Genomic DNA, 17,500 nt, shown 5'->3' with positions numbered 1-17,500 from the left:
TTTGAACTGACATACCATCTGTGATTAATTATTTTTATTTTTTATCCATCAGATTAAGTAAATGGGCTTATGTCAATAGAAGACAAGGACAAAAGTAATTTGACATGTATTGGACTTGTGTTGGACTTATTCATGCAAATATGTTCACTTTGCAGCTGTGAGAGTGTTCTTCAATTGTCTATAATATGCAGTATTTTCCTTCTCAATTTTACATCTGTCTAATACGTTTCTTGGAAGGAATGGATGACACATTGTTTATTTCAGGGAAAATAAATTATTTCCAGGGATTCATGGAACAAAACATTTTATTTGCAGTCCCTGCATGTATCCTCCAAATACCTACATAACCTTCCCATAGACATTACATTACATTGCCTTACATTGGATTTGGCAGATGCTTTACAACCAAAGCGACTTACAATCAAGGACATAATCATAGCCACCATCACTAGCAGATACGAAGTGCTAGTGATGTTGGCTATGATTATGTCCTCGATTGAGACATATACTGTATTGTCCTTGTTCTTTGCTGTTCAAGCATACTTGTTAGACTCTGTTCATTTATTCAGAGTGAACAACGCGTTTCGCCTCTGTGCGTCATCAGATTCGCTCAAGCATTACCTCAGATCTGTCAAGTGTGGCTTAACCCATCGAACACACACATCATCTATAGACATGTACAGTATTTACTGCACGTACATCTACACCTACTGTACCCCCAACAATCTCTATTGTAGTATAAAAATAAAGGGGGGGGGGGGGCAGTACATCGTTACTTATATCCTGCTTAATGTTAGAGGATGTTTACAGCCTCTTCCTCATTCACGTACAACTACATCACTGTTCCGGAACTGCAGTCCATTTGGCATCTGATCCTTTTCCACGGTGTTCTGCTACAGTATGTGTATTGTGTTTAATCTATGAAATCTATTGTACAACATCTACTGTCCAATCATATTGTATGCGCAAATACTGTACACATTACAGGACGCACACTTGTATTTTTCAGATTTGGCGCCTGTCAAGGACAGTAGACAGAAGTTTAAAAAGTACTGTATAATCCATACCAAACATTTGTTGCAGAAATGCAAACAATACAACTTCACAATTATTGTCATGGTCCTCTACTGATGCCTTGCTTTGCACCTCTGCAGATTTTATGTGCACAGTCAGACACTTTAACTTCAATTAATGTATCCACTCTACCTTACTCTACTCTAATCCTCCACTCGACAGATTGGTTAATTATTAGTAACATACCCCCTAATATAACATACCGACAATGCATTCATGGCAGGAGTTTTAAGGGGTTTCCCACACTTTGTTTTGCCTACAACAACAGCTTTACAACATGATCCCCTTCACTGCACTACTATACACTTCCTTCACGCCCACTCATACTCCTCATGCACCTTTCTATACTCGCGACACCCCGGGAAACATTCCGTTGATGTGACAGCCATATTATCTGTTTTGGGTAAACCCTAGACCCAGGCCACAGTGTCAAATGTAGTGTTTGTGGTGCCCCAGGCATGATCTGTTAGCGGTATACTGTGCCAGGACAGAGAGAGACAGGTCTACCAGTGTGAACTGTCACAGTCAGCTCTTTTCATTTTTTCCTCTTCCAAACGGTTTCCACTCCTCCTCCCAACTGTTTTTTTTCTCTCCTCTGTGTCCTTATCTTTGTTCTCACCTGTGCGGATTTCTCAGGTACCATGACCACAGACATGTAAGACTAGAGGCCTCCTGATTCTCCTGATTACTAGTATTAGCACTTCCTGATTGTGTTATATTACCTTCATGTAGGCTACTGAACCACTAAGAATAATTGTTCAAATGTTAATTGTGATTTGTTTATATAATATAATATAATATAATATAATATAATATAATATAATATAATATAATATAATATAATATAATATAAATAATGCATTTAATCTGAAACAAAAACTGTATGAAAACCTTCCCTTACCTCAGTGAAATGCGTCATTTCTTTGTCTATGATCTGGTGAGGCAACAACAATGGAACAGATGAGAATATCTCACACATTCGCATCCTTATCAGAACAACAGCCGTAAAAAGCTTTTCAGTGCAGTAGAGTGGAAATACAGTATATTGGGGGCCTGGTTACAAATGGTGATCCGAGCAGTGAACAGAAACCTCCCAATATGCCAGTCTGGACATGTTTCAGCATGTCCCCAGCTGATGTGATCTGGCCATCTGTTATCTCAACTGAATTGCAAGCAACAGGGGAATTTCTGATTTTTTTTTTAAAAATCGTGTTTTCCCTTTTCACGAATATTGCTGCGACAAATACAGAAGAGCCGAGAGACACTGCTTCAGTAACATCACTTCGACAAATTCAAGAAGATATTGGCTGAGAAACTGAGGAATAGGTGGTCAAATACGCCAAACAAAGAGCTCACAGCAGTGGATGTTGTTTGTGACAAACACAGAGAGGCGAATTTAACAAGGCTAATCTCACCAATTTGCCCCCTAGTGGGTTTTGAACCAAGCCAGTAATGCAACTGTAGTTTTTAACACAGCTAATCTCAAACCATCAAAGTACTACATTACATTGAGCTGATGCTTGTATACTTTAACAACGAATTACAGGGACAAGTACGTATTTGTCTTTGTCATGACAGGACAGTCAAGATGTGAGAGGAAAGTATTGTGGGGTGAGAGAGGGGGTAGGGCCAGGAAATGACCCAGGCCAAACCTGAAACCAGGTGCCAGATTTATCATGCCTTCTTAAAGCACAGTTCTGTTTGTAAAGCATGCATGTGATCATTCCTGAGCAAAGTGTCGGATTTATGAATGTGTACCTGAATGTAGAAATGTGCCTAAAAATATGATGATGCGTGCGAGTGGAAGAAATACAAAATTGCAAATAGTATTGACAGCGCAGTATGTAGTTTCATTTGTATTGCAATGGAGTGTGTGCCTGTATGTTCTCTGATAGTGTTAACGTCCATGCGTGTTTCCTTCTTTTACTTTTTTTGAAACGCTGTGTCCTTCTGTAACAAGCATGTGAGGTGTGCGAAGGAACAGTCAACGCATGTTTGAAAAATACCTATGTTTGTGTACTTGTGAACATTCAAAATTTCACACGTAGGACAGAATTTAGAGGGGATTCTTGAAACTGATGATAAATGAGGCCCTAGGTCTACAGGAGGGGTCATCCCTATGTTCCCCGGGTCCTATGTTCCCCCGGTCCTATGTTCCCTTTTTTTGGAAAAGGGTTCTATGTTCTCTGCTGCTTTCAAGTACACTGCTACCGCATGGCAAAGCGCAGGTTGTTGTTGCACCTGTGACAGGTTAGGTTTAGCGAAAGTTATGGCCAGGGCCCAAATTTACAACTCAGAAACATTGCATTACTGACAGGTTAGGTTTAGAGATGGTTTTGGGTAGGGCACAATTTGAAAACTCAGAAACATTGCATTACTTACAGGTTGAGTTTAGGGATGGTTTTGGGAAGGGTTAGATACAATGCAGGGAACATAGAACCCTTTTTTAGAAAAAGGGCCCTCGTTCCCTGGCCCCATACAAAGACCGGGGAACATAGGACCCGGGGAACATAGGACCTGGGGATAGGACCAGGGGAACATAGGACCCAGGGAACATAGGACCCGGGGAACATAGGACCTGGGGATAGGACCAGGGGAACATAGGTACGCTCCCCCTAGAAGGACGGTGTGCTCTGTGCAGTGTGCCACAACACCAACGTCAAGACCAACTTCACAGTCATTAGACCACAGTTGCCCTAGATTGCAGCCTCTCCTTTCCAAGCACAAGCAGCTTATCTAATGACTGATCAAAGAGGGCAGCGTTTTAGGCCACTGTTACAGCACAATACGCTGTGCTTATCTTGCCGTGCTGCTCCATGCTCCATCAGGGCTGTCAGGGCCTGTCAGGGTTCAGTGTATTCCAACATACACACACAGCAAGGCTACATACAGAACAGAAAATAAATAACTTCATAACGTACTAGCTTAGTAGAAATTTAATAGAGTTGTCACATTTGGGCCTGTAAACTTTACAACAGCATGCGGTTTTCAGACTGTGATGGCTATATGGAGCCAGAGAAGGAGTCACTGGAATATGGAGGATGTAAGAGTATGTTGCCAGAAATCCTTTTTTAGCTGGAAAGGTCCTCCTTCATATTACTGAAAGGTTCCTATATAAGAGGTGGAAACATTTCTTTATATATGACTGAAAGGTTCCTCCATTAGGCCTGAAAGATTCCTCGATGAGGCTGAAAATGTCCTATAGGCTCACTGTAATAATATTGAGTCTTCTAATCTACCCTTGTCAGATTGTAAAAGATCACACTTTTTTTCTTCGTCAGTGAAAAGATTCCTACATGAGGCGGAAATGTTTGTGAGACTTCCCAGTAATGACAAGAATTTATACAGCAGCCCAGATCAGACACTTGTTAGGCCCCAAAGACCCACAGATGCATCATTACACCAAAGACCCACTTCAATATAGGCCTAAAGCGAAGGGGAAAATCCTGGTTTGTGTTCATAGTACGACCCTTGGAGGACGTTTACAGCCCTCGGATGAATTTGAAGTGGCCCTTCGATTGAAAAAGATTCCCCACCCCTGCACTACACAGAGACCTACCATGTACCTTACACTAAACGCCTAAAAGAATGTCTCTGAGACAGTATCTGAAAGGTCAATCAGCTATTTATTTTCAGTAGTTGGGCCTACTTATTCCTTATCTGCATTGTCAAAAATCTAATATTTACACTAGTGCATTAAGACGTGTAGTCACAGAGGAAAAAATCCCCTATGTCCTATTGCAGCCTTCTGGGAGTGAGAGAGGCTTCCAAGGAAAATGTAGCAAAGTGGCCCCTATGCCCCGTGTGAGTGTGTGTGTGTGTGTGTGTGTGTGTGTGTGTGTGTGTGTGTCTGTCTGTCTGTCTGTCTGTCTGTCTCTGTGTGTGTGTGTGTGTGTGTGTGTGTGTGTGTGTGTGTGTGTGTGTGTGTGTGTGTGTGTGTGTGCGTGCGTGCGTGCGTGCGTGTGTATGTGTCTATGTCTGTGTCTGTGTGTGTGTGTGTGTGACCACAAAACACACCATCCGTGTCTCAAGTAGAGTCGCAGGAAATAAATGGCCGATCCTGAGGGGGTTAGGCATGTTTTGCCCTGATCTCTTGACTGTGGGAAGTTCTCATGAAACGGCTAAAAATGGTCGCAGTCACAACAGAGAGCACTGGCAGTGCTGCTGAGTCTGACTGCATGAGGGCCTGTGCTGCCGGTGGTGACAGCTTGGGAAACATTTTAGGAGAGATGGATACCGGCGGGTTCAAAACAAGTAAAATGAAGAGGTCTAGGTCAATTCCAGAAATGCTATAAATCCATTTAAAAAATAATAATAATTAAAAGAAAGAAATGACATTTGACCTTACGTTTTGTTTTTTCACAGATAGGCCTATTTAATCTATCATATCTAACATTAACGTGATGTCCCAATCATTTACTCTTGTGAGGATAACATGCATATTTGCAGAATTTATGGGTCTGAATATAGCATAGTACATTTTTTGATATATAAAGATTGAGTACGCATTTTGGAAAATATGGTCTCGCTTGTCTTGTCGTGACTATGTATTCCTCCTCAGATTGCAAAGCTGCTGACTGTGTATGTCCACTTTTGTCAGTGACTTTGGATAAAAGTGTCTGAAGGCCCTACCGTGGCGAAAATGGCAGGGTACTCATTTGCTATACGGCTGACTCGGGTTCGACTCCCGGCCCGGGTCCTTTGCCAACCCTTCCCCATCTCCCTCTGCCCACTCACTTCCTGTCACTGCCTTCACCATTCTGTCAAATAAAGGCAATAAAAGCCCCCACAAAAAAATACATATTTTTTAAAAGTGTCTGATAAATGTAATTAAATGTAATACAATGCAATGCAATGCGTCTTCAGCGCAATGCTTGTGCATTCTGAATTTTCTCCATGTATTGTATGTTGTTATCTCCTCTGTTGTAAGCTGGATAAAAGTGTCTGCTAAATGTAATGTAATATGCAACAGATGCATGAGATTGCTGTCTGTCACACGCAGCCATATGTAGCCATGGTCTACTGCAGTATTTCCCAACCTTTTTTTTGTCTCATGTACCCCCTAAGCCTTTTCGTTGTGCCATGAGTACCCCCTAACTTATGCTTTACATCACTTTTTCTATTCCAGTGTGACTGTGCATTTGTTAAAATTACATTTTTCCAAGTACCCCCTGCAGTGTGCTTGCGTACCCCTTGTGGTACACGTACCCCTGGTTGGGAAACACTGCTCTACTGTACATGGGAGGTCTCTCTGATCATAACATGGCCACAACATGGCCAGTGTAATGGATATCACCCCCTGCGGTGCGGACTTCAAATCCACTGGCAAAACAGATTAAGTCAGAAAGAATAAGAGCATCAGAGAACAACTCACTCTGTGAAAGCAGCGCAATGCATCATCCGTGTGTTTGTCAATGATCTGCTTCACATTAAAAAAATAAACAGCTTAAACTTGAACAAACTGGCTAAAATGAGTGGCTAAAATGACTCCATAATGAAGCTGTTTGATTGCCATTGTTTATGCTGAAGAAATGGTGACAGAATCGTATAGCCTACCAGATATGATGCAGTTGTGTTGATGTTGTAGTGAAGGAAAATTTTACGACCCATTGTCTTAGTTATCTTATCAGAGTTTGAAAATCTCTTCAGGGATTGGATTGTACTTGATGACTGTCATGATGACGTGTGTTTGAGATGGACAAGGGTTCTGAAAAAAAAGGCCATGTCACCTTGGCCGATAACAGCATTGGCTGGGCCCAGGACAATGTCATTTAAAAGGGCCCCCCAGCCAATACAATGTAATGAGGACCCAATTTCTGAGCAGCCTCTCCCCCTGGGCCCGGGGCAATTGCTCTGTTTTCCCCCTGTTAGCATTAATTCTTAACAAATAATGGCCAACAACAACTCAAAATCTTTCTATCTCTCTACTCCATCCCTCCTTGTCTTGTTTGTTTGTGGGTATCTGAGATAGACAGAAAGTGAGAACATTAAAAATTCCACTGATCATATCTATGCAAACTTTGTTTGCATTATGCAAATCTTTGGCAAAAATGTAAAGATTTAAAGATATTGTAATAATTGCCATTTGACTAACATGAGCTATTGGCCTACTCTGCATTAGCCAACTTAAATGAAAAAAAAACTAACTGTGACTAATGTATAGGCTACTGAAATGACTGAGTGAATTTTGTCACTGTAGTTAATACAGTCGTGGGAAGAAGAGAGGACCACTGTATTTCGTCATACCTGAATGGTAGTGTTGACTAATCAAAAAGTTATTACCTTGCATATCCCACTTAAAACTTGGTCAGATAGTGGGCGTGTTTTTCCCACTGTCAGTTCAGAAAGTTGCCTAAAGTAAATGAATAGTTTGGAGGGGTAGTGGTGCGGAAGGAGTACGCCCCTAGACGCGGAGCGGAGAATGGAGATGTGAATAGGGGGTCTCAGTCACAGTTGGAGAATCAACGAGTACACATCACTGCACGGAGTTCTTGGGGACAAAGCGCTCACCAAAATTTCCCCAATGTTGGTTCTTTGTTTATGGACTTTTTGAAGAGAAAAAACCCATTGGATCTATGATAACCCTACGAGGAATTAAAGAGATTTTATAAACCGACGAGGAGGAATGCATCGGTTCCTTGTGAAACTTACAACTCTACTCGTATTGATAGCTCTAACGAAAGGTAAGAGCACGCTACTGATTTCTTTGTGAGTTGATTGGTGCCGTCATAACTCCTCATATCTTTGGACTTAAAACACATCAGAGATTCAAGATGTAATGATGATTCACGACAACACGTTTGAATTTCAGAAACTTTTTTGTAAAGTGACTTGTGGCGAAGCATTTGGATGATGGGGTTATTGGAACACTTGTTGCACGAGACAGCGGCGCTTCGAACGCTTCTTGCATCCAACTGGCGCGTGTCTCCGAATATGCCTTCGAGATGTGCATATGTAGCCGGTGTAGTACGATGTAGCACTTACTGTTTGTCTATTTAGTTTTTTCGGAAACCATTGCCGGAGGGAAGGAGCGAAACAAAATGTTTAGTAACAATCTGACCACAACAATTCTCTGCGCGTTTTTCGAACATGACAATGGGGCACGTACGTGATAAGCGTGCCACTTTAATTTTCAGAAATACAAGTTGATAGCCCAGACATGTAGCCTAAAGTTCGTCAGTAATATGCTCCAAGTGAATTGTTTAAAACCTGCATGCCTAAACATTCAGCGTATTTTTTTTTTCACCACGGGTCTTTCATTCATGAAGGGCAACGTCTATCCGTGGGATCCTGCGGTGGTCTTATAGGCTATGAAAGTGTGCAGTTCTGTGTTAAAGTTAAGCAAACTTGTGTACGTGTTTGAATCAAAGTTGCAAGGAAATAGCCTTGCCACACAGTCGATCCACCAAATATAGTACATTCTTGGGAACAGCTGCAGATGGAAGAATGCATGTACCAGGATGGTGTCAAATCCCACTGCCCACAAACATCACTTAAAGGTGCCAATAGTCACACCAAAGTCTCACTCCTGGCCGGATTGGGAGTTTTATGTCACAACACGTTTTTACTTTCACATTTGCATTCTAAGAGTTCTTGCTGGAGACGTTTGGTCTGATGCCTTCTTCCTTTGTTAGTGTGGAGGAGTAACCAACTCCCATGAAGTAATATCAAATAAGTTGCTAAGCATGAAGCAGGGGATGTTATGAACATGTTTTTTTCTGTGGCTGTGTGGGTACATAACATTTTTTTGTTTGCAGGGCAAGGATGCCTTGGGCCAGACTCCTGTTTGAACGGAGGCACCTGTGAGCCCACCGGTAATGGCAGAACCGAATGCAAGTAAGTCAACGCTGCAAACCCAAAAATCAAGGACACAAAATGGGACATGTGAATTTCTTTTATATCAAGGAACACCACCTGGGTTTTTTTCTTTTACTTCTGTAAACTCAGTGTAGTCAGACAAAAGAAAGTTCTCAGTGTTTGAATAGATTGGCCTGGTCAGCAGTTCACAACGTCATGTTAATGTTTATCCCAACATGGCGGCCATTGGTATTGTGTTTTGAATTCTGCTCCCTTCTTTCATATGCACATTCTTCGAAAGAAAGCGTTGGCCTAGCCAATCAATCAGGGGCAGGCCCGTTGATTGTGTGAGTGTGGTGGTGGTGGGGCTGTAAGTGTGCGAATGTGCGTGTGTGTGGATGGAGGGGGGGTCACAAGTGTGCGGGTGTGTGTGCGCGTGCACGCATGTGTGTCTAGGGGCGTGTATGACCAGAGGTCAACCCCCCCTCATGCCCCCCCATCCCATCCTCTGGACCTGCTGTTGGTGAACGCAAGCCACTTCTGCTGCAGAAGTCTCCCGATACGTTCAAAGCCCCTAAATCTTGTTTCTCTTTTCTTTCACGGAGTGACAGCTGGGCTTTGCCAGAAGCTCGACCCTCATTGTTCCCCCAGTCTAGATTAATTCTGTGTGACTAATCTGCGTGAGGCCTTGCAGAATACCCAGACCCCCCCTACCCTCCCTAGTTACCCCCCCTCCCCTCCATCTCTCCTCCTCTCTCTCTCAGACCCCCCCCCCCCTTCTCCAAGCTTGGGGTTTTGTCCCGTTTTCAATGGGCATTCACTCTGGCAATTTACATTAGAAGGCCAGATGGTTGCAGGGTGTAATTAAACTAGATGTTTTCATAATTGCAAACAATGCACTGTGCAGTGGAAAGAGGTAAACTTTTTAAATAAGAAAACATTGTAGTTTCGCACATTTTCTATGCAGAAAAGTTTGTGCATAAATGTCTGATTAAAAAAAAATGGTACGTTTATGGGGCTTGTTTTTCAACTGTTGGCCCTGTTCATAGTCCTGGAGGGAAAAAAAACTCCTCAGTCAGTCGGCTAACAAAGACCTGTTGCGGATAAGGTTTCTGCGCTCTTTCCTCATTCAACTCCACAAGTGTCTATTTACTCTTTCTCTCTCCCTCTCTCTATCTTTCTCCCTCTCTCTACCTCTCTTTTTTTCTTCTAAACGGCGTAAGTCTAGAAAACGGAGATGTGAGCGGACAGATAAAAAGCCCCTGAAATGGGTTAGTCCTTGTTCTTTTGGCATCTCTGAGGGAGTCAGGACGGCCTGTGCAGAGAAAGAAGAGAGAGGGGGGGAAACAGAGAAAGAGAGACATAGAGAGAGAGAGAGAGAGAGAGAGAGAGAGAGAGAGAGAGAGAGAGAGAGAGAGAGAGAGAGAGAGAGAGACGTGTTGGCTGAGGGCCACATCTTAATTCTGCCCTGGCGGCCAGCGTGCCACAGGCAAAGGGCCCACAAAGGCCCGCATTGTGCCGGCATGTCCTCAGACCCGGAGTCCAATTAAACGTGGAGATCTGATGAGCTGAGCTGAGGGCAGGGGGACAGGGGCAGCACAGGGGGACGGAGAGGAGAGACCAGCCTGGCCGGGCACAGGACACTCGATGACACTCGATGTCCACTCCACTCTTTCATCTTTTGTCTCCACGGTAACAAAGAGGACCGGCCAAACAGAGTGTGGGGGAGAAGTTGGAGGAAAAAAACAGACATTTCAGCTGCTTGTCTGGGGGAGGGTTATTTTTTTGGCAAGGATGTCGGTATCATTTTTGTTTTTGGGTTCTTGTTTATGGTTCATCACCAACAATAGAAGTTTGTCTTCATTTCCACAGCCATGGCCATTAGAGGCTGTGGGTCACACTGACACACACACACACACACACACACACACACACACACACACACACACACACACACACACACACACACACACACACACACACACACACACACACACACACACACACACACAGAGAGGTATTTTAAGGTTCAGCAGATGTTTATCACCCTGCACTTTCCAATGAGATGTATAAATAATGATGTATAACTTAACACCTCTATTTCTGGCCACCTGAAGTTACCATTTGTTCTCTTAAAAACATTTCTCACTCACTTTGGATTTAAGTCCCCCGGCCTCCACCAGGCCGGTCCGGTGTTCAGTTTCATTGGCCTACCTCGCCCATTAAGCCTTCAGTAATGTGGTCGCCGAGCGTTTCCTCAGGCATTACTACAGTGGCCTCTCATTATTACTAGGCCCTGTAACCACACACACACACACACACACACACACACACACACACACACACACACACACACACACACACACACACACACACACACTAGCCCTATAACTGAGACAGGAGCCTACCGGTATGTGCCTTCAGTTTAAAAGAATTGATGGCAGGTAGGAGAACTCGCGCGCGCGCACACACACACACACACACACGGACTCGCCCTTTAACTGAGACAGGAGCCTACGTGCCTTCAGTTTAAAATAATTGATGGCAGGTATGAAATCTCAAACACACACACACACACACACACACACACACACGGACTCGCCCTTTAACTGAGACAGGAGCCTACGTGCCTTCAGTTTAAAATAATTGATGGCAGGTATGAAATCTCAAACACACACACACACACATGCACGTGCACACAATGAAACTTGTGCACAGCATTTATTTTCAGCGTAACCAAAAAGTCTTCATCCGATTGATAGCAACCAGAGATGTAGGGCAACACCTATTTGTGATAGTTGGACCTTCCCCTGAATTGCCCTCATGCCTGCATTTCTGGTGTCGGAGCTTCTTTCTGTCAGGCCCATTTGAAATCATGTGGTCGCAATGCTCAAAACTATAAAATACCGTATCAGATGTCTAAAATATGCAGACATAGTGTCAGTTGTGAGTAACTAACTCGGTATGAGCCTATCGGTTTAGTCTAGGTAAAACTCAGTTGGTAGGTGGGCAGAACAGTGGATTCACATTCTGTTTTTGCTGGACAGTTAGGACTAGCAGACAGCTCTTTTGAAGTTTTAAGGGGTGACATTTGGTTTGAACATATGTGGCCCCAATGCTATCCCACTTTCCCCTTCTGCTGCTCTGGTAATTCCACTGAGCTGAGCTATACCAGATCTGTTCAGCGGAATCTGTGAAGTGATGATGGTAGGAGTAGAATCTTTGACACTGTATTTTGAAGAAGTCTGTGAAGAATCTCATTCATCCAGGTCATCTTAATCAAAAGAGTTTAGTTGGAGACAACTTCCCTTCGTCTCTTCCCCTGAGAGACTCCGACAGAAAAACTCTTGAAGCGGAAGAGAGCAGAGCTCCTAAAGAAGTCCAGTTGCATGAAACGGAACAGTTTTGGCGTACTTTGAGATTTTTTCGGCTGAAGTTTGGTCCTTTTTTATATCCAAAGCATGGATATAAATGGCTGCTGGCTGGGGTACATTCTGCTGTCTTGCTCAGAGGAATTCGGCGATAACTGAACAACTGTTGCAACCTGTCGTTACATCTAGCAGATGCTTGTATCCAAAGTGACTGACTAACAAAAGAGGACATGAATTGTTACGAAATATGGCTGAGGAAAATGAAGAACGTCCTCACAACAAGGTTATTGTAGGACAGTGAGTGGAGAGCAGTTCGTTTTGGTTGTTGGAAATGTCTCGCAAGCATACTGAACACAAGCGCAATGAAGCACAGTACTACATAAAGCGAAGTACTACAGCATAATGTCCCATCTCTACAGCAGTGTTTCCTTTTAGTTGTGACACACTTTTCCTGCCTTCTGGCAAAGGGGAAAGGCAAGGAAAAAACACACGACTGTGTTTACATGTTTCACCTTTTGTGTCAGCTGCCACTCAGGCTTCTGGCTCTGCTTCACGGAAATAGCCTGGCTGCTGAGCTGGTTACACACGTGCAGGGAAGTCGACGGTGGGGGGCACAAGAGGGTCAGGTGTCCCGGGCCCAGGGGGAGGGCGAACTCAGAATTGTGTCCTCGTTACAATGTATTTATTAGGGTAATGGGGCGGGGGACTTTGTCCGTGACCCTGGCCCAAAGCTGCCAACGGCCCTGCACACACACACACACACACACACACACACACACACACACACACACACACACACACACACACACACACACACACACACACACACACACACACACACACACACACACACACACACACACACATGCATGCATACATGCAGTGGTAGTGAAGGACATTCATTGCTGTCTCCTACTTGACATGCCATGCCACGCATGCCATCTCGCGTGTCTGCAGCTGAGAATGAGGTGAAGGGAGGGAGGGACGGACGGAGAGGGACCCAAGGGTTGATTATCTCCAAGGCTCTCCAAGGTACCCTGCCCACTCCCTTGGCACTGGCACTGGCTCAGGCAGCCAAACAACTGGGAAAACAAACTTTGAGGCAATCCTGTGTAAAATATTGTACATGTATCATGAAAAGAAATAACTTGACATTTTTTTACACACCTCTAGGCTGCACTTTATATTACTTTTTTGGGGAGGAGCACCTGCTTTTTTTAAAAAAGCACCTGCTTTTACTAGACTTTGAACTATTTGTGACTCAGTGAAGAAATCTCATTTCCTGTTTCTAAACAATTGAACCCTGAGTCCTTGAGTCAGGCTGACATGCCGGAGTGTAGTGTAGCGCAGTGCAGTGCAGTGCCGTGGGAGTGCTGTGTACTGTACAGTGCAATGCCTCTGGGTTGGTCGAGCCAAGCAAGGGTAGGGACAGGGTGGATGGATTCCAAGGGCGCCTGCAGTAGATTGACACTGGCCAGTTGGGGCTCAAGAGAGGCTTACAGTATGCTATGTGCACTGCCACCAAGCGAAGATGGAGGACGCTGATAGATGTCAAGTGGCTGAAGGAAAAAAAGGGGTTCACCTGCTTCCCCTTGAGGGGGCTGAATTTTATGCCTGTCAAAACGTCTTGATGCGGCAAGGCATGTGACTCCTTGTGCTGCTACGGCCGAGGCCACTTGAGTGACTGATTAGAGAGGCCTATTTCTTTTTTACTGCCACGGACGTGTAACAATATCCCGACATACTACATGTACACGTCTCTCTGCCTGTCGAATTGTTGACGGCCAAAGTCAAAAGGTGACCCCTGCTGAAACTGTTACTGAGGAGATCACAGAGCGTATCATACAATGCACTGAAGTGCAACCGAAACTGTTCACACTTAACAAGGGACAGACTGTAATTGTTTTTATCTACTGCTACGGGGCTTTGGAGCCATCAATGAAGCACATTCATTCCCCAGCAGAGGAATTTGATTTTGTATAAAAAAACATATTAGACCCCCTTTAATTTTGAATGGACAGCGATTGTGCGGGCCAAAACTACTGTAAAGGCTCTTGCGGCAGTGGGAAGCCAGGCGATGTGCATCAGAGGGAAAAGGCCCAATGAATGGCCGCCATTGTTTGTTGTGAGGGAGGACGTGAAGTATCATCCGCTTCCCTCCTCTTCTTTGAGAGACAGGAAATGGGCTTTCTGAAGTCGGAGGAAGAGAAGGTGCAGTCTCCGATCATATGAGGACAGAAAGCCAATGGTTGAGGGGTGGGGTGGGGGGCTGTAAAGGATGCAAGGAGGACTGGAGAGCCTCTCTCTCTCTCTCTCTCTCTCTGCAAAGCAAGGCAACTGGGGAGTTGGATGAAAAGGGAGCATCGATGAATGGATTTGATTGTAGGTGGATCCTAGAGAGTTAAACTCTAAAGCGAAGCCATTGCACATTTAAACCCGGGTCACACATTATATAGTGCAGGGGTGCTTTGAAAACCCGCCTCTGCCCTTTTATTCAGCAGAAGTGTGTGTGTGTGTGTGTGTGTGTGTGTGTGTGTGTGTGTGTGTGTGTGTGTGTGTGTGTGTGTGTGTGTGTGTGTGTGTGTGTGTGTGTGTGTGTGTGTGTGTGTGTGTGTGTGTGTGTGTGTGTGTGTGTGTAATGTACACCACTGTGTCATGCTTGACCAGAAGCTAGCCTGGAATGTTAGCCTGCTTTGTTTGTGAAAGTCTAAGTGTGTGTGTGTTTGTGTGTGTCTCTCCTTGGCCCAGTGAGCTGTAAAAAAGGGATTTTGTGTTGAAGTGGCAGGTGGTGCTTAAAGACCTGGGCTGTGGAACATGTGCCATATGTGATTTGGAGTTTTGCTTACACTGAGAAGAGTCAAGCCCGCCATCTTTGCCTTTGAGCTGTCCCATCCATTTGTATTTGTATACTTGCTGTATTTGATGTGAATTTGATACTAGAAGTAGAGATTCTTAGTGCATTTGTTTTTTTCATTTGGTTACTACGAGATTTTAACTTCCATCAACTGTTCCAGTGGGAATCCATAGTAGGTTGAAACGAGAAGGAAGTAAAGATGAGAGTAGGAGGTTGGGAGTTTTCCTTGCTTGTTTAATTAACTCGCGTCCCGAAACAGTAATAAGAAGCACTCGGGACCATAAGCCAGAGAGACTCTCCTTAAAGGGACACTGTGTGAGATTTTTAGTTGTTTATTTCCAGAATTCATGCTGCCCATTCACTAATGTTACCTTTTTCATGAATACTTACCACCACCATCAAATTCTTAGTATTCATTATGACTGGAAAAATTGCACTTTTCATACATGAAAAGGGGGATCTTCTCCATGGTCTGCCATGAATTTCCAAAAATAGCCATTTTTACCTGCAAAAATGACTCTACTTGGACCATAGTAGGACATACTGTATTTGTTTATTACTTAGTAAACGTTCATGTAAAGATCAAATTTGGCAATAGGCAGCCCAGTTTCAATGAGCAGCATAGTTGCAGTACCTTTTTTGACCATTTCCTGCACAGTGTACCTTTTTAAGAACACCTGAAAACACTTACCTGGTTCCCAGGCCAAGAGGGGGGAACTCTCCAGACTCATAAAGCCACCAAACGGAGGAGGGCCCTGAGCTGCTGGCTTTTCCCATCGTCAGACTAGACAGGATACAGCAAGCCTCAGGGCAGAAGAAATGGGGGGTGGGCGGCCGACTGTGCTGTGTGTTGTTGCTCCTGCTCCTGATGGAACAACATGGCTGCCTTCCCTCCTCCATTTGGGAGCCCAGTCATGGGGGACAGATGTAGGAGGGGGAACACAAACGCAAACAAACAGATGGGATGGGGAGTCTCAAAACTAACTCACTAGGCTTTCTACTGTATGTAGTAGCAAGGGGGATTTGATAACTGGTGGGACAGTGGAAAATTTTCACCCCGAAATGTTCAGGGTCGGTTTTGTTGTTCCCAGAGGAACTTCAAAGAGATGTGTTTATGATGTATCCGTGTGAGTCTTATTGGGGATTAGAGAAGGAAGTGGTGAGTCGTTGATATGTTTAAAATCTTGCATTTATTAAAGAGGAAAGAGTAAAATGCCTTTTTGTTATTATGTAAATGAATGAGATGGAAAACCAACATTTGTACAGTCTTTTTACAACATAAAAAAACTACTTGCACTTGTTGCAACCAGAAACCATCATAATGCCTAATTCACTTCAGAACAGGCTTTTCAAATGTTCAATATGAACTAGCTCATGTTATTTTTTTTTCTTTTATTGAAGACGAAGAATGCTTAAGATGCTCTTCATACTAGATTTCAGCACAGCAGCGAGCGTTCAGGTGTGTTCAGCAGTGTGTTTTTGTGTGGCGGATCTGCCACAGGTGTGTAGTGCTTGAGTAAGTAGTAGCAACACCTCCCGCGTTATCTCAAGTGGTGTTTCGGCATCGCTGATGGCCCTCTGCTTTGTTCACCCCCGACCTCTTCCTCACCTCACCCCCAGATAACGGCATGACTAGCCACACACACACACACACACACACACACACACACACACACACACACACACACACACACACAAACACACACACACAGAGAAAGAGAGAGAGGGATGGATAAAGCGAGAGAGAGAGAGAGAGAGAATGAGTGAGTGAGACTCGAGTCATTTCTCTGAAAGAGGCCCTTTATTGGGTGACTTGTTGATGGCAGATGGCAGACTGACTGACTGGCTGGGGGGTGGAGAGGAGAGGAGTGAGGGCGGGGGTTGGGGTATGGGGGGTGTGGGTTAGCGGGGGTGGCGTCTCATCTGGCCTAGGGTTAGGTGTCAAGAAAACATCTGCTGTGTCCGGGCACACATTACTCCACTGGCCCCAGCCCCAACCAACCCAACCCAACCAAGCCAGCAAGCCTGCCTGTTGTGCGGTTGCCCCGGGCTACTGGTGGCTTTTGAGGCGCGGAATCCCAAAACAGCATTATGGGATGGGGTGGAGTGGAGGGACAAAGGGGAAGCAGAAGTGGAAACACACAGGTGTAGTGTGGAGTAGGAAAAAGAGGAGGATGATGATGATATCATGGTGTTGACACTGACAACAGGGCTTTAAGATTTTAGCCAGAATAAGCGGTGGGGTTTATTACCTGGTTGGCCTGGACATTTTTAGGGGATTTTAAATCATTGTTTCTCATTTGCCTCTTTTCCACTGCCGGTTTTCTGGTAGGCCTACAACTCAACACAACACGACTAGGCCGCCACTTTTTGCTTTTCACATAGGCACGACACAGCTCAATAG

The 17,500-nt window shown here is 44.3% G+C and overlaps 1 protein-coding gene across 1 annotated transcript in view; it reads left to right on the top strand.

The window, feature by feature from the left end:
• Window positions 1-7,480: 7,480 nt before the first annotated feature.
• The window catches only part of notch1b (notch receptor 1b), a 52,969-nt gene continuing 42,949 nt past the window's right edge, over window positions 7,481-17,500 (top strand). Inside the window, exons 1-2 of the mRNA XM_063195034.1 lie at window positions 7,481-7,757; window positions 8,832-8,910. Coding sequence (XP_063051104.1) covers window positions 7,700-7,757; window positions 8,832-8,910 — 137 coding nt within the window. The 5' untranslated portion in view covers window positions 7,481-7,699. The remainder of the gene's footprint in view (window positions 7,758-8,831; window positions 8,911-17,500) is intronic.

Source organism: Engraulis encrasicolus, chromosome 3 (assembly GCF_034702125.1).
Source record: "Engraulis encrasicolus isolate BLACKSEA-1 chromosome 3, IST_EnEncr_1.0, whole genome shotgun sequence".
NCBI classification, from domain to species: domain Eukaryota; kingdom Metazoa; phylum Chordata; class Actinopteri; order Clupeiformes; family Engraulidae; genus Engraulis; species Engraulis encrasicolus.
The sequence above is the reverse complement of the archived record's forward strand: the minus strand, read 5'-3'. Positions and strand labels throughout refer to the sequence as shown.